At 43.1% G+C, this 18,729-nt stretch overlaps 1 protein-coding gene across 1 annotated transcript in view; it reads left to right on the plus strand.

Moving 5' to 3' along the window:
- The window catches only part of LOC146855316 (decorin-like), a 234,203-nt gene that overhangs the window by 80,121 nt on the left and 135,353 nt on the right, over window positions 1-18,729 (plus strand). Inside the window, exon 3 of the mRNA XM_085653014.1 lies at window positions 14,674-14,786. Coding sequence (XP_085509140.1) covers window positions 14,674-14,786 — 113 coding nt within the window. The remainder of the gene's footprint in view (window positions 1-14,673; window positions 14,787-18,729) is intronic.

Below are 18,729 nucleotides of genomic sequence, written 5' to 3' on the forward strand. Positions count from 1 at the left end.
GAAAGACTCCTGAATGGATTATCTCCGAGAATAAGCCATGTAGCTGTTCACTTAGTATCTCTGGAAATAGGTGCATTATTTTTGGCGGGCAAGGATCCGTTGGGTTGCCGGAACTGATGGTTTTTACCACCTGATGTATTTGTTCTACTGTAGGGACCGTAAAACGGAAGCCTATTTCGAGATTTGATGTATCTAGCTCTGGATTAGGACAAATAAATGAGGTCATGGTGGTGTGGTTCATTTTAAATGGTTCAAATACCTTAGCGACTTTGTCAACAAAGAACTTTCCCAAGTTGTTGCAAAGGTCAACACTGCCGTCCAGTTGATTCCTGACAGGGGGACCTGCTAATTTTTTGATTGTCGCGAAGAGTTCCTTACTGGAGTTCTTCGTCTCATTGATTTTGCTTGTGAAATAATTGCGCTTTTCCCTGATAACGAGTTTTTTGTAATCACATAGTGTTTGGGCATAGTCATTTTTTAAGTTTTGATCGTAGTTCGCTCTCCATTTTCTCTCGGCCCTCCTACATATTTGTTTCTGTGCCCTAAAATTTCCAGTGAACCAAGGTTCTGATGGCTTTTTCCGTTTTGGAATAAAGCATTTAGTAGGTACTACCATGTTTACCGCTGTCTTTATCCAAGAAGAGATCCTGTCGACTAGCTGATTGCTGTCTGATACCAACTCAGGTCTAGTCCTGAGTAGTGTTTCCTGTAACAACTGTGTGTTAGTTTTAGCCCAGTCTTGCTATATAACTGACTTCTGGCCTTTGGACAGACCAAGCTGTACCTGAGTGACGGTGATTGAAAATGTGATAGCTTTATGATCTGACCATGTGACGGGTAGTAGCTCTGTGATTTCAAGATTAGGGTTGGATGAGAAAATCCCTTCCAGAGTGTGTCCTGCCACGTGAGTGCCTTGATTAACGATCTAGTCCAGGGAGAGTCCAGACATTGCATCAAGCAATTCGGCGGTGTTGATGTCAGTTAGTTTTTCAAGGTTATAATTGAAGTCCCCTAGGATTGTGAAGTCTGATCCTAACAGACTTGATTCTAGGATTGGGTTTAAGATTGATACCAGAGGCGCCCTCGCACTGGGAGGTCTGTACAGTAGAAGGCCTCTGAATGTATAATTCTTTGAAAGTGTTATTTGAAATAGAAGCATTTCACAATCCGAGGAGTTACCCACAATTGAGCTGTGGACATGCAGCTCCTCTCTACATAGGATTGCAAGTCCCCCCCCGTTTCCCTATTCTATCAGCTCTAGTGGCCGTGTATCCTGGTGGTAATGCTAGAGCAATATCTGGGTCCGAGGTTCCATCGGCCCATGTCTCCGTGATAAAGGCCACATCCAGATTATGTGTTTCCAGCAGTTCAGCAATCTCTGTGTTGTGCTTTATCAAGGATCTTGCGTTTATTAATACTGCCCTGAAAACCGCAACCCTCGTTTTATTAATAGCGGTGTAAGTCTGTGGCTCCAGTTTGCCTATTCTAGTAAAATAAAAAGGCATTTTACAACAATCACATTGCTTAACTTCGTCCATAGGATCCAGACGTTTGCAATGGTGGTTGCCAGTTAGCTTACCCAGCTCTTGTAGCTCATCGTATGTATACGTTATATTTCCTGTATTCCTATCATCGGTTCCAGGGGTTCTGGCCCTAGGCTCGGTACAGGCGCGGACAGGCGCAGACGGGCTTGCCTTTGGCGCGCCATCGGTGCACCGCCGGTGCGCCCGCTGAGCTCGTCCGCTGCGCGTTTGCCTAGGCATGTTGTTAAATAGGCTGTGTGTGCCGGAGCACTAGCCCGCTCACCAGCCGGAAGCCGAAGTGAACCGGAAGTGAGGGAAATCTGAGTCCCAGTAATCACCCTCCGTGCAATCGGCACTTGCCGTGACGGACCGGGTTGCAGGGCGAGGCAGCAGGTTAATTGCAGTTAGTTTACGTTTCCCACCTCAGCTCTTTGTTTCCCCAATTTAAAAAACAATATTGCAACAAGAAAGGCAATAGTGCAATGAAGACGTTACGTGGTTTAAAATAGCACGCAGCTTGCAGTGACTACCGCATCCAACTGTGCTGTGGCACCGGTCGTGGATTAAGTAGGCAGTCTGTGCCGGAGCACTAGCCCGCTCACCAGCCGGAAGCCCAAGTTAACCGGAAGTGAGGGAAATCTGAGTCCCAGTAATCACCCTCCGTGCAATCGGCACTTGCCTCGACGGACCGGGGTGCTGGGCGAGGCAGCAGGTAAATTGCAGTTAGTTTACGTTTCCCACCTCAGCTCTTTGTTTCCTCAATTTTAAAAACAATATTGCAACAAGAAAGACAATAGTGCAATGAAGACGTTGCGTGGTTTAAAATAGCGCGCAGCTTGCAGTGACTACCGCATCCAACTGTGCTGTGGCACCGGTCGTGGATTAAGTAGGCTGTCTGTGCCGGAGCACTAGCCCGCTCACCAGCCGGAAGCCCAAGTGAACCGGAAGTGAGGGAAATCTGAGTCCCAGTAATCACCCTCCGTGCAATCGGCACTTGCCGCGACGGACCGGGGTGCTGGACGAGGCAGCAGGTAAATTGCAGTTAGTTTACGTTTCCCACCTCAGCTCTTTGTTTCCCTAATTTTAAAAACAATATTGCAACAAGAAAGACAATAGTGCAATGAAGACGTTACGTGTTTTAAAATAGCACGCAGCTTGCAGTGACTACCGCATCCAACTGTGCTGTGGCACCGGTCGTGGATTAAGTAGGCTGTCTGTGCCGGAGCACTAGCCCGCTCACCAGCCGGAAGCCCAAGTGAACCAGAAGTGAGGGAAATCTGATTCCCAGTAATCACCCTCCGTGCAATCGCCACTTGCCGCGACGGACCGGGGTGCTGGGCAAGGCAGCAGGTAAATTGCAGTTAGTTTACGTTTCCCACCTCAGCTCTTTGTTTCCCCAATTTTAAAAACAATATTGCAACAAGAAAGACAATAGTGCAATGAAGACGTTACGTGGTTTAAAATAGCGCGCAGCTTGCAGTGACTACCGCATCCAGATGCAGCAGGCTGTAGCAGAATCCTCTCTCAATGCAGCCGCACTAGTCTTGTATTTGCCTTACCTATGACCCTCCCAGGACTTTCTGGACTTGAAGTCTTTGCAAAACTCACAGCTCATTGCTGTCCACATCTAGGTATCTTGAAGATATACTCTCGAGAGTTTTTCAAAGATGGTATAACTCCTTTAGAGGCCAGCTCTTTCATTCAGAATTATACTGGTAATTCACACTGTGAGGTACTCGTGATCAGGATTTCCACAATAATTTTCCTTTGAGGCGGCTAGTCATGCACAAAGTCATCCTGTGATACTCAAACCTTCTGGTGTAACACAGCATTGTCAGTATTAAAATATCTGAATCAAATCCATAGCTGTATCAAGAATTATGTTAATATTATGAGTGACAGAAGTGGACTCTGTGGTACTTTGAGGGATGTGAAGTTGGTGAAGGACCTGCATGCTGTCCTTTGTAAACTTTGGGACACTAAGGGGCCGATTCCGATGTCGGACTGACTCAGGTCCGTCCGACATTGGTCAGGAGCCGTAACCGACCGACCTGCTGTCATCGGTTACAGCCCTGCAAGCACGATGCGACCGAACAGGGTTCGGTCGCACTCGTATACTTCACAATTGGAGCATGCATTCCGAGCGGAATGCATGCTTGCATTGTGAAAAGCAGGGGTGCAGTTCATCCTTGCACGCTGTGGCCGGCACCCCAAGGTGCCTGTCACAGGGTGCAGGGACCACAGAAGGGCACCATAGGTGCTCCTAGGCCACCATTTGACAGCCTCCCACCCATGGGGGCCCTACTGTGGGCCCCCAAAGACAGTTTCTGACTGCCTTTTCATGCCAGAAAGACCGGCACGAAAAGGCAGTGAGAAACTGCCATCCTACTCCCTCAGTTGTAAAGAGGCGACCAGGGGAGTACTGAGGGATTTTCGGACGGCGGACGGGCTCTCCGAACCTGTCGTCAGCACTCCGGAAATCCGAGTTGGATTCCTTTCCATCCGAGCCCATCGGAATGGCTCGGTCGGAAAGGAATACGGCCGACACGTTCCGATTCGGTCGGAAGTGCTCCGACCATCACTCGGAGCACTTCCGGACGAAATCGGAATCAGCCCCTTTGGAGCAAAACCAGCTAAACACATATATCTACGTTTCAGTGCTGGAATAGTTAAAAATACCTAAAGGCAAATGCAGGCTCCTCATGTGCCTGAGCTTCATATCTACCTCACCAACAAATTTAACATTACACATTGAATAAACACCCACCGCAACATGCTCTGCAATTCTGCAAAAAAAGGACACAATACAATTGATCACGCTAATCCTTGGTGTGTGTGAAGCACACTTTCTCTAATATGAGCAATTTGATAGCTGATTCCACCATTGAAGTGTTCTTTTTTCTGTTGATTCTGCATTCCTTTGAGTGTGAATTGTAAGAATAGGGACTAGATCCCCTGACAGGGTGCCCACTTAATTGATGAACGATAATTGGTTGCCATCTAAACCTCTGTCTCATCACTCATGCAGCATACTCCATCCCTGGCTGGACACAAAGATGGTTCAGTAAGCCATTCTAATTCACCAACTTGTAGGCAATCAGATCAGCCACAGGCTTTGGTCAAAGTATAGGAAACAAGATTACCTGAAACAACCTGGAGTGTTATCCATAGTCACAGGCTTACTTGCAACATCCTCATTTGTAATGCAAATTACTGTGCTTGAGTCCAACTTCCATGGATGGATGTAATAGTCTCCCTGGGGTGTTGTATTCTGCAGTGGGACCTGAATGCATAGTTCTGTTACACCATTTGATTTATAATAGTCTACCAGGCTATTTCTAATTGGATTGAACTTATTCCAAATGCCCAATCAATGACATGGTAAACAACTGGTATCCATAATGCCTGCTTTGCCTAGAATCTAGGATTCCAAGAGTAAATCTTTGACTACAGGCAGGTCGGGAAGTATTAGGACATATTAGTACGACATCATGTTTATATAGGGGTGCCAAGTCCATTGGGTTGCTTGTGAAACTCTGTCTTGACTTACTTGCCTTTTGAAATTCAATGGACATGATTCCATCAATGTGTTTGCAGTGCTAGGCGTCTAGCTCACTATTACTTTCAGCATGCAAACAAGCAACACACCTGCTAATGACGTGGCACATGTGAAGTCATTACTTTAGTTGCCCGGTAATCGATACACAAATATTGATGTCAAAAATATCTACATCCTATACTTATAATGGTAAGTACAAAATATCGAAAAATATATATCGATGTCATAAATATAGTTGTGCAAAATATCATTTTTAAAATATATATATATAATAAATTAATAAATAATAAATATATTAGAAAATGAATGTCATTTAAAAGCTTAGTTTTAATACACATTTTAACAAATAAACTTAATTTAAACAAGTTAAACGCACATATGTAATAATTAATATATATCTATATTCACTTTAAAACAATTATTAAACTAATAATTGTTATGTATTTTATAATTTTAAAATTATATGATTTACAAATAGATATATATATAGATATATATATACATATACATATACCTATAACCTAACATCTATTATAAATTAAAACATTAAACTATTTAAAAATCTTTAGACTTAAATTCCCACTGCAGTGAGTGCATCAGTAGGGAAAGTGTTGGATAGCGGAGGGGTAAAAATGACTATTCCTACTCCAATGAGTGCAACAGTAGGGAAAGTGTTGGATAGCGGAGGGGTAAAAATGACTATTCCCACTCCATTGAGTGCATCAATAGGGAAAGTGTGGATTGCAGAGGGCTAAAATTTACTATTCTCACTCCAGTCAGTTCAAAATAAAAAGCAAACAAAGTATCATCAACAAAATAAAAATATATTTTTTTTAAGTAAATAAAAAATATAAATATGTTAAAAATAAAAATAAAAATATATTTAATATTAAAAATAAAAAAGCATATTATAATGTTAAATACATATCATGCATACCTACAAATATTATATTAAATTAAACAAAAAATAATTTTCACACAAATTAATATTTTTATTTAGAAATTATTTATTAGCAAAAACATTCATTATTACATAATTTAGTCTATTTACTTCCTGCCCTGTAACACCACACAACCTACAACCCACATCAAAAAATATATTTGCATAATTAACATAATTAATGATCAATATTTTTAATTTAAAAACAAATTAAAACACGTAAAATGTAATTCATTCCCACCCTTTACACCTATACTTCCCACAACCCACACCTAAAATGAAACTATAAGAAAATGAATTACATATTTAAAAAACGTTTTCAATTGAATAATTAATAGTATTTAACAACTAATTATAAAGTAACTCAAATTAATTTACTACCCACCCTTTCCCCCTATAAAGCCTAAACCCACACACCAAAAAAAAATTAAACAATTACACAAATAATTATCAAATGATGAATTAATATTAATTATCAACTAATCATTAATTACGTAAAAATAAATTACTTCCCACCCTTTACCCCTAGAGACCCCAAAAATCCACAATTAAAATTAATTGCACAATTTCCATAGTTAATTATCAATTAATTAATTAATTTTAATTACCAACTTATTAATAATTAATTAAAAGTAAATTACTTCCCACCCTTCACCCCTATAAACCCTATAAACTGCACCTAAAATGTACCCCCAAAAATGAAAGACACAAATAACATTATAAAATATCAATTAAAAACATAGTAACAAATAAATATATTCATTAATTTATTATATTTAAATGACTTCCCACCCTATTTCACTATAAACCCACAATATGCTACGGAACTAAAAAACACAAAGTTTAAATCAAATAAAATTAATAACTACTAAAAAATTTAACACATATTAAAACATAAACAATACATATACAACAAAGTACATCAAACGATATTAATAAATCAATATTTTTAAAATCTATATTTCTTACCTTAAAGTCGATATTCTTGACCACAATATTCTTGCTGTCGATATTTCTGTGTCACGATAGTTAAAACTCGATATTAGTGTAAGTCGACATTTCCAACTCAATATTTTTACCTAATACCCGGGTAATCAGATAAACTACATATACTTTTTGGTATTATCACTCACCAAAAACAAGTATAATAAGTGATGCATAACAAGATGTCCTGTCACGTCCTTTTAAAATCATATTATGTTAACGTATTTTAAAGTTAGATATTTTTTTCTATGCATTGTTATACACGTGCAACTATAACACACAATTGTGTTTATGTTTCGTAAATGTGTTCCATGTCAAAATCTCAGACTAAGGGCCTGATTCCGATCTCGCTAGGAAAGCCCTCTGTAGGAGCGGAACGTGTTCCAGGAGTCCGAATGAGCAAGTACAATGCAGCCGTATGCTTACGTACTCGGTTCGCTCGGACTCCCATTGAACTCTATGGGAGTCTGTGTACAGACGCATACACAGGCTCCAATAGCAAAAAAGGGTGGGTGGGAAAAGCGTACACCCTGTGGCGTGCACACAATGTGTATGCCTGGATCCAGGGACCCATCGGCACACACCTGTGACAGTTTTGGAGGGCCTTGTGTTGTCAGTAAATCAAGTACCAGGCACCTTATAACGTGGCTTCCACGGGAGCAGAAGAGCAGGTCCTGAATCCCAGACTCCACTACCAGTAAAATTTATATTCACTTGCAGTGAAGAGGGGGAAGGGGGAAATGGGATAAACAAGAGAGACTGCCACTGCGATGTTCTTTTCTCTGGTACCCACAAATGATTGCCACGAACACCTGTGAACACAAGAACAGAGTTTACTACTTCTGACTCTAACCCCTAGTACCCAGTACCCAATAAGTAACAACTAATTACCTTTTAAATACAGTGGTCTTGCTGCTCTTTATTGCCCTTATATGGTAACAAGGCTTACATGTGTATTCTCTTTACTTCGCTCTGCCACTTAAGCGCTGAGTAGAAGAGCTGATATAGTCTTTCTTCATATGATGAATGATCTTGTATCTTTTCTCTTTACTTAAAGTCTCTGATGGAATGAACGCTGGTTGGTTGGTAAGCACAAGTATATATGTATATATATATATATATATATATATATATATATATATATATATATATATATATATACATATATATATATATACATATATATATATTTATATATTTATATATAGATATATAATATATATATATATTTGTATCTACTAATGATAGCCTGAGTAGATCGATGAACTCTTAAGCGATGCACTCACTACCCCTGTTGAAGGTATTGGTTCAAGTCCTCGGGTAAGTTCTAACTGTGCAGCATACTAATATCTTTAAGTCTGTACTCTGAATATTGAGTCTTGGAGATGACTGAACAAGCAGCTCTATTGCCTCAATTGACTGCTCACTGAATAACTGCGAGTTTCAAAAAAGTTCCAAAATTCGATAGAGAGCTCAAATACTGAAAGAGAGAGACATCTCTCTGAAATGAAATACGATAACTTACTTGACGTTCTTGATCCAAAGGATCTACTGGAAGCCACTTCAGAGGATTGGGACACTCACCAGAACTTCTGAACTTCAGGGAATTCAAATGCTAACTGGAAAACCTGTTTCTCTAAGAGCTTTCCCAGAGAATAATCTACCAATTCAAACGAAGTCAGGCAGAGCGCAAATAATTTGGAAACACTGCTCTCCTGAAAGAAAGTTCTTCTGAGGAAAGTGAGAGGCGAAACACTACCTCACGCTTCATAAACAACAGTTGAAGTCCAGAGCATGCATTGTGCATGCGCGCTAAGTTCACTAATCACCCTCTTGCCTGGAACACTAGAACGCTAACTGGCACAAGAAAAGATGGCGGCCGTCATCTTAGAGTTCAGTTGAGAACGAAAATGTGCATGAAACGCAAACAGTTGAGATGGCCTCCAAAACATTATTCTTAGTTTCTTACAAACTGAGCAGCAACTCCATAACTTCTTCTTTAACCCAAAAGGTGACAGGGAAACAGCATATTTTAATCTTAAAGGCCCAGTCTTGGCACGGTCGGAATTCTGCTCCATTGCTCGGCACGATTCGGCTACGAATGAGTCGTATGGACAGGTTTGGGTTCCAGAAACGATTCGGTCGACACGTATGCGATCTTCGCATCGTACTTGGCCGTTCGGGCCTGTGTACGATTTGGTCGGAAACAAGGGCTACGAATCGGATCCGGGAAAGCCAAATCTGATTCAGAGGATTTCCAAATGACATCGGAATCAGTCCTTAAAAGCATGCTTGACCAAATGCATTTTTATCTCAGGTGCAAGTTTTACAGATGCCAGTCATGTTTATATTGCTTTGAGCATTTTGATCCCAGATATTATTTTGAGCACCATGGAATCGTACGTAATATTAAGTAATTTTCACAACATATCTAAATTATGGGTATTTATTTCACAAAAAATATCTCATTATATCAAGCTCAAATTGGTAAAAAATGGTGACACGTTTTAGTGAAAATGTATTGGTAAATCATTTAAAGAGAGGAATAAAATTCATGCACGTGTGGCATAGACACACGGATTGCCATATATTTTTCCTAAGCTTAATAATGCCTGGTCCATCCTTGCCAAAGTGTTAAAGAAACTGAAAATTGTTTTCATATGACCTATTTTATTGATGTATGAGAGTTCAATAGAAAAATGACTGACTACATTAATTATAGTTCATGAATGAAAAATTATTAACATGTTTGTATAAGTAACATTGAAAAGCTGATTTTAGTGATTCCTACCGGGCATTGTAACTCTTTTACTTGGATATTTGTAATATAAGACAGTGATCTGTCAAATGAAATAAATGGCAAGGCAGTGACTAAATATATTAGATTATTATTTTTACATGATTAAGTTGATGCGGCGCTTTCACTAAGAGTAAAGGTTTGTAGTTATGGCGTGATAACAGATGTTCCAAATAAAATCAGTGACTACTTACATATTACATTAATACATTTTCTGTTTATTTATTAATCATTCAAATGTTTGAACACCAAACATATCGCAGCTAAATCAGATCAGTTTGATTTTAAGCACAAAGAGTTTGACAGTTCTTTAACTGTGGATTGTTGAGATATTGGATGAAGTTTTCACAATGGACACTGCCTTCTAGACAACCGTCTTCATATGATTTTGTGTAAATGCCCATGCCCAGGCTGTGGTCCTCATGGAGTGGGGAATGTCCATGGTTGATGCAGCTGGGTAAAGGAACATCGAACTGTTGGTCTCAAGTCATCCAGTTAGGTTGAGACCTCCCGCTGGTGCATGCTTCTGGAAATGAAAAAACAGCCAGAGGCAGACTCAATGTTTTTCTTGGTTGCTATATCAGTAGATCAAGAGCACCGCAGAGCACAATGCCCAGTACCATAGTAGAATGTTATGAGAAATTGGGTGGTTGGTTGACTAGGTTGTGAGCCTTCGTCATGCAGAAACCACAATCTTTTTCAGGGTGAGACACAAGCTAACTCCAAATTAACCTGTGATCAACCCTCTGGTAGCTTGGCACGGAGCACTCAAATTAGAGACAATATGTAATGTATTTGTGCCACACTGCAAACAGTAATAACATGGAAATCCCCATTCATAAAGCATCCCACTCAAGTTAGAAAAATTAGCAAAATGTAATCAATAAAACAAGACAAAAATGACAAAAAGCAAATCAGTAGAACCGGAGGTATGAACTTTTGAAGATTTTATTGACAATAGCACCAAAAAGCACAATGTGCCAGCTAGGCAATCTGATTGCTCCTGACCAGGTCAAAGTCACACTTTCAGTCCAACCACGATGGAGTGCAGATTGGCTACAGTCAATTAGGGACACATTACGATAGCGGGCGGACTTCCGTTCCTCCACCATCGTTTCTGACTTGGGACCGCCCGCCAATGAGGCGGCCTCCCCACAATCCAAATTTCGATGCGCTCACTACCATGGCGGTCGCATCACCTATATTTTGCATTGTGGCGGGGATGCGTTCAACTGCCCCCACCCGCAATGCAAAAATAAAGGCACTTGCATATCCCTGCACTGCGTGGCAGGCACCATACGGTGTCTACCACATGGTGCAGGGATATGTAGGGGGGCACTATAGGTGCCCCCCAGTGCCCTTGACCCAGTCCCAGGGATTAAGGGGGGCCCGCTACCGGCCCCCAAATCCATTTCTGCCATTCGTTTTGCTGTGGTTTGTCCGTCGCAAAACGACTGGAGGAAAGGGATATCATAATCCCTCAGCACCGCCGCAAAGTTGAGCTATGTTTCTGTTCCGACAGGCAGTCGGAAAAGGACCGCCAGTCAGAACCATGGCGGATGGTCTTTACGACCGCCATGCATACCCAATGATTCCCCCCTGCCATCATAATATGGCGGGGGAAAACAGAAGTACGATGGCGGAAGGCCCGACCATCTGTCATGGCGGGCCTTCCGCCATCGTAATGAGACCCTAGGTTAGGCCCGCTGAAGTATTCCTTCCCAAATCTGTGCCAAACGTCCTGTTCGTATATGCTGAGGCACGATGTTGAGCACTGGCGGTCCCTGTCCTTGTCTCTATTTGGTGGAACGGCTCTTTTTAAAATGATGACCCTTCTCCATATTTTGTATGTTTTGCAGGACATACCCTACCCAGTGCAGGCTTCCTATTTTTAAGCCATTGACAGGGAACTTAAGACACCACTCTGAGATAGGGGCCCGGCTAGGATTGCTTTACCCAAACTCATCAGGGGGTGGTATGACGGGGAGATAGCCTTGCCTGACATTCAGAAATATTACCAGGTGGCGAAACTTACCACCATCAACAGTTGGGTTTATTTCCCCACAGACGAACCTGTAAGGATAGATTAATTATACAACCATCGGGTTATCTTGTTGGTTTCTATGGCTCCCCTAAAAAGAGCTTCTCCTTGGCCCCACTGCCACTGTGATTACCCTTTGTCATATTGCTTTGAAAGCCCTGGGTTGCTGAGGCAAAATCACACAAGGTTTACCCCCATGGTATATTGAGGCATTGGGCACCCTGGGTACGCAACCAGGATTTGATAAATGGGACTTAATTGGCCTCTCCCGAGAGAGAGACCTTTGGGCTCATGAGGACGTTGTCCCTTGGACAGACCTCCAGCGTGACTATTAACTAGCCCCGCTGAGGTTTACCATTACATCAAGAGACGTCATGCACTCAGGGTGGTATTGCAGAAGGAAACAGAGCTCTCCAAGTCCTCGCCTCAGAAGATCGCCTTTTAGATGAATACATGTCTCAGAAAGTGACCGCCCTGACATAATAAAAAGTTACTCAACAATGCAACTGATGCACTACAACACTTGAGGGAGCAATGGACCCAAGACCTTGAGGAGCTGAGGGATGACGAGTCCAACTGGGTGGAAGCCTTGGCATCCCCGAGGCAGGTGGCAATATGGGCGGGTTTCCAATTGGTGAAAAACGGTGTCTCCTCAACATCTGGAGTGCAACAGACCTGAATAGCATGACACAAATATGGTGAACATTGGGAATAATGGTTGCTAAATTTAACATTGCGAGATCATGTGGGGGGGTGGGGCATAGAAACCGCCCCAATTGGGGGACTGGAAGCGCAACATGGATTGGTGTATGTTGGCTGAGTGCGTGGTTTATGATGGACGGGGTTGCCCCCGAAAATAGACAAAAATCTGAGGGCCATGGAAAGCCTCAAAGTTCATGGAATGTGATGATTTTGTTTCTCCTGGGCTGTTGGTGCCTCTGTCAAGCCCATCTGGGTCCTTCACAAATGTCGGTTAATATGGTGTATGGGAGGGGAGCCCTGTGGGAAACACTGGAAGGTGATATGGTCATTTATTCTATTGAAATGTAAGTGCATCAATATGCTATGTACCTGTTTTTTACAAAACTGTCAATAAACAGAGTTAAAAAAACATAAAAACAGTCCCATTCATGTTGAAGGTGGCCATGAGGAGCAGGGAGAGCATTGCAGGAGTCTACCAGCGAAGCGCGAAGATCCTGAAGTCATCGTGAACGGGCATCATTGGTGCTTCACATTAGTGCTCCCCACTGGCAGTCAATGTTGTAGCATGGAGAGGTGGCTGTCAGAGCTTCACATTGAAGCACAGTGCAAGTGGCGATGTCTCGTTGCGAACGGGCCTGTTCACAGTCGCAAAGTACCCAATACTTAAAAACACAGCTCTATGAGTCACACCACGGGTCCAGGAGCTGCGGAGTACCACTTGGGGGTCAGGAACTCACTTCAGCTGGGTACAGGGGCTGGTGCAGCATGCTGAGGAGCATTTTATGGCCCTGAGGCTCAGATCAGGAGGTCAGCAGACTAGCCCCTGGAGTCACTCTGGTGTCCTGGGTTCCTGGTAGAGTATCCACGGATCCAGAAGTGTACTAAAGAGTTGGTGTATGAGGTCTAATATTTATACCCAGTTGTGCCTTTGAAGTGGAGAGAAGCTTCTAGAGGCATGCCTTGAAATGCACAGATGCCCTGCCATCTTGGTCCTGGCCCCAGACTAACTGCAGGGGGTATGCATCCCTTTGTGTAGAAACAGGACAAGTCCTATTCAGCTGTAAGTAGGGCTGGGCTCAGCTCCTCCCTCCCATCCTGCCAGTGATGACCCATTCAGTCACACCTAAGACTCCCATTGTGTGTGGCTGTCTAGGAGAAATACACAAAGCCCAACTGTGAAAGGCAGCCAGTCATGTGACCCAGAGACAGGCTGCAGGAAGCAAATGGCTAAGGCAACATTATAGCATCTTTCTAAAAGTGGAATTTTCAAAATTGTAGTTTAAAATCTGACTTCACCATTAGTTAGGACGTTTCATTACGAATCCAGTTACCTGTTCACATTTTGAAATTACATGTATATAATGCAATACGGTTACTCCAATGTTATCCTATGGGAGAGGTAGGCCTTGCAGTAGTGAAAAAACAAATGTAATCGTTTTTCACTACCAGGACATGTAAAACTTACAAGCCCATGTCCAACTTTTTGAAAACATTGCACCCTGAGGTTTGGGCCTGGCAAAAGGTTTACTATGCCAGGTTGAAATGAAAGTTCAAAACAGCACACACAGGTTGTTCTGGCAGGCCTGAGACATTTTTAAAGGACTACTTAAGCGGCTGGCACAATCACCGCTGCATGCAACCAAGCAATATTTTACTTTACAGGCCTTGGGCTCAGGTAGTGCCACTTTACTAGGGACCTACAAGTATATTAAATATAACAACTGGGTGTGAGCGAGTGTTACCATGTTTTAGAGAAAATAGCACCAGCACTTTAGCACTGGTTAGCAGTGGTAAAGTGCACAGAGTCCTAAAGCCAGCAAAAACAAAGTCATTAAAAATAGGAGGTTTGCGGTTTTTCTGTTTAAATGTGGCTACTATGAATATAGAGACGCCACATTATATCATGTTGCTGGTGGAAATCTAATGGCTTTATTTTAACATTTCAAAATGAATTACACGTTGAGTTAAATTGATAGACGTTACCCTGCTACAGATGTTACTGTGATTAATAATCAATGGAACTGAATGAATGAGGAAATGAAAACTTTACTCCACACATGAATGATGTATATCTGCTGAAATTTGAAATTTGAAAGTTGACTTACAATACTTTTTCTTCTACTTTAGGGTTAGAAAATGTGCCAAAGGATATCCCCTCAGACACTACTCTGCTTGACCTACAGAACAACAAAATCACTGAAATTAAAGAAGGAGATTTCAAGAACCTCAAGAATCTTCATGTAAGTTAATAGTACTTGTATTTGTATTTCAGGGAAACAATTCAGATATATCTTAAAAGCAATCAAGAACAGCCATGGATGTAAAGGGGATGCAAAAGGCATGACCCTAAGTAAGTGCAGTCACCAAGATCGAACAAAGTCCTTCAAAATGAACCAGAAGCCAAGAAATAATAAATGGTAGTTGCAGAATTCCTGGTCTATTTTTGAATTTACTCGACTATTTTCAAGATTCAGTGACATACCATAGTAAATTAGGTTTCATTTACCAATAGATATGTGCACACTTATAAATAGCATTCATACTGTAAAATAGACTCTGTTAGACTCATTGTTGCTAATTCTCTAGTAGACACTGTGTGCAGAAGTGGTTGTGGGTGCTTGATTAATTTGATGTTTGGGGACGAAAAACGTACTTGCCAAAAACGAAAGTTTGGTATTTACATACAAAATTATTTTTATGGAAATTATATATTTACGGCAAGGGAACTTATTAATTCAAAATGAAAACTTTGGATTTCACGGTGAAATTTCTGCATCTCCTGAAACTGCCCATCAAATGTTTTAGACAGAAGGATTACCTATCTGAAGTATATTAAAAGCAGATATTTGAACCATAATGCTTGCTGAGTCTATATGATGGTTTGCTAATTTTGGTTGGTTGCTATTATTTCCTTACTTCTTTGTAGGCATCTCTTAATATATTTTGATATAATAAAACTATTTCTGTTTGAGGCCCGAGGCCTGCTGTAACGTGTTGTCTGACCCTGTGACCCCCTATGGAATTGAAGAGCAGCAGTGCAGAATGGCGAGTAAAATGTGTCTAGCACTGTTGTTTCTGACCTGTGATTGTGAGAGCAGATTTGTTTTCCACTCTACACATTCAAAGTAGATTCTATTTACAACAGTTGACCTATGATCTACACCTCAAGACAGAAATATTAAGTGAAGATTTTTTTATGTATACAGTTGGATAGTCAAAGGCCCTGTGACTTAGAAACCAGATTTTCCTAGCTGCCTTTTGTACAAATAGCTCTTCATCCACTTCTTTTAGTACATACAGCTTTTTAATCTGTTTCAGAGGAACGATCCTGTAATAACAAATCCGCTGTCTTGCCACCCTTGTTTCAAAGTTTCTTGAGAACAGTTAGTGGGGAGGGTAGGTTTTACTTTAATTATCATTAAGGCCTCTTCAGATCCTATGTGTTTTCAACCAATTTATGCACGTGATGCTGCAAAATCACAATGCTACTCTTTTTTATGTCCTGATTTTGGGGTCCCCTATTCAACAAGCCACAGAAAGTAAGGCCTTCTTGCTTCACTCACACTTGTGGATCAGCTCAAGGAAGGTCTGAGAACTCCACACACAAAGGGGCCGATTCCTATCCTGGAAAAATATTCCCCGTACGAATCGTATCTGGATTTTTTACCGTACGAATCGTACAAGTCCCGTACAAACTGGCAAGTACGATTCGTATGTGAAAAAGTCCATATGAATCGCATTGGGTAAATTCCCCGACACGTCCTCGGGTCGGAAAAGGTGTCCGACACGTCCCCGGATATTTTTTCGTCCGAATCTGAAAACTGAAGTCCGAGCGCGCAAGTACGATTCCTACCGTCCGTCCGATTGTACAACCGTATGGTAAAAAGACCGTCCGGAGCGAACTCCTATAGCAACCATGGCGACATCCAAACAGGGGCCCGGTACGTGGCGAACAACCCCCCCAGCCCCGTATGTACACGCCGTACCCCCCCCCAGCCCCGCAGATGTATGTGCCGTACCCCCAGCCCCCCGCAGATGTACGTGCCCCCCCAACCCCCGTATGTATGTGCCATACCCCCCCAGCCCCCCGTATGTATGACACGTACCCCCACCCGTGTATGTACGGCACGTACCCCCACCCGTGTATGTACGGCACATACCCCCACCTGTGTATGTACGGCACGTACCCCCACCCGTGTATGTACGGCACGTACCCCCACCCCCGTAGGTATGGTGTGGACCCCCACCCATGTATGTACGGCACGTACCCCCACCCGTGTATGTACGGCACGTACCCCCACCCGTGTATGTATGGCATGTACCCCCACCCCCGTAGGTACGGTGCGGACCCCCACCCGTGTATGTACGACACGTACCCCCACCCGTGTATGTACGGCACGTACCCCCACCCGTGTATGTATGGCACGTACCCCCACCCGTGTATGTACGGCACGTACCCCCACCTGTGTATGTACGGCACGTACCCCCACCCCCGTAGGTACAGTGCGGACCCCCACCCGTGTATGTACGGCACATACCCCCACCCGTGTATGTACGACACGTACCCCCACCCGTGTATGTATGGCACATACCCCCACCCGTGTATGTACAGCACATACCCCCACCCCCGTAGGTACGGTGCGGACCCCCACCCGTGTATGTACGACACGTACCCCCACCCGTGTATGTATGGCACGTACCCCCACCCGTGTATGTACGGCACGTACCCCCACCCCCGTAGGTACGGTGTGGACCCCCACCCGTGTATGTACGACACGTACCCCCACCCGTGTATGTACGGCACGTACCCCCACCCATGTATGTACGACACGTACCCCCACCCGTGTATGTACGGCACGTACCCCCACCCGTGTATGTACGGCACGTACCCCCACCCCCGTAGGTACGGTGCGGACCCCCAGCGCGTGCCGTACATACACGGGTGGGGGTACGTGCCGTACATACACGGGTGGGGGTACGTGCCGTACATACATGGGTGGGGGTACGTGTCGTACATACACGGGTGGGGGTATGTGTCGTACATACATGGGTGGGGGTACGTGCCATACATACATGGGTGGGGGTACGGTGCGTACATACACGGGTGGGGGTACGTGTCATACATACATGGGTGGGGGTATGTGTAGTACATACACGGGTGGGGGTACGTGCCGTACCTACGGGGCTGGGGGTACGGCGCATACATCTGCGGGGGGGCTGGGGGGACAGTGCGTACATACGGGGGCTGGGGGGGACGGCACGTACATACGGGGGGCTGGGGGGGGAGACGGCGCGTACCGGGCCCCCTATCCTGCTCGCATTGCAGCGTCCTTCGCTTTTCCGGCACTTTTTGGGTGTCGTAAAAATATTGCCGTCCGGACTGCTGTCGGTGCGGACGTAAAAACATGCCTAACTCCGTCCGGACGTCACGTCCGCGGTGTCCCGGATCACATTCGTATGGATTTTGCTGTCGGTCGGTGTTTTTTCCGACTCGTACGGAAATGGTGTTTCCGTAAGAATCGTACTTGCAAGTTTGTATGGTGTTTTTACCGGGTACGAGTCGGATGGAGAAAACGCTCCGACCGACGGTTCGTTCCCAGTTTTTCCAGGATCGGAATCGGCCCCAAAATGTTTACCAGCCACACAATCTAATCTTCCTGACGTTATTTTTTCTTCACTTTGTGACCCACATTGCAGTACTCTGTTCTTTTATGTTTTTCAATTCATTTTACACTTTACGTTTCTAGTGCATCCTATATTAGAACCTATCGATTATGATTAGCATATGATGCAGTCAATAAGTACTAGTTCAATTTAGAGAATAAATAGTATTGTACAAAACAACTATTTCAACTTTTTGATGATTAAGGATGTCCAAACATCAGCAAATAGGTAGACGTCTTCTCATCACAATTTGGACTTCTCAAGCAGAGGTCAAAGTGATGTTTTGCCGATTCGATGAGCAGTATAATGTCCCTAAAGTTGCCTTACTTTCATATGTTTGCCTGGTATGCATATGCCATTATCTAGACAGAAGAAATAATCAGATGCAGAGGTGTGACACGTTGTGTGTAGTAACCAGGCGCAGGGCAAACACAGAATGAGAGCATACATTCCAAGCTCTAACATTAATGGCAATTCCATATACCTAATGACACTCTACATTCTAAACATTCTACAATA

This window comes from Triturus cristatus, chromosome 4_1, assembly GCF_964204655.1.
Source record: "Triturus cristatus chromosome 4_1, aTriCri1.1, whole genome shotgun sequence".
Classification (NCBI taxonomy): domain Eukaryota; kingdom Metazoa; phylum Chordata; class Amphibia; order Caudata; family Salamandridae; genus Triturus; species Triturus cristatus.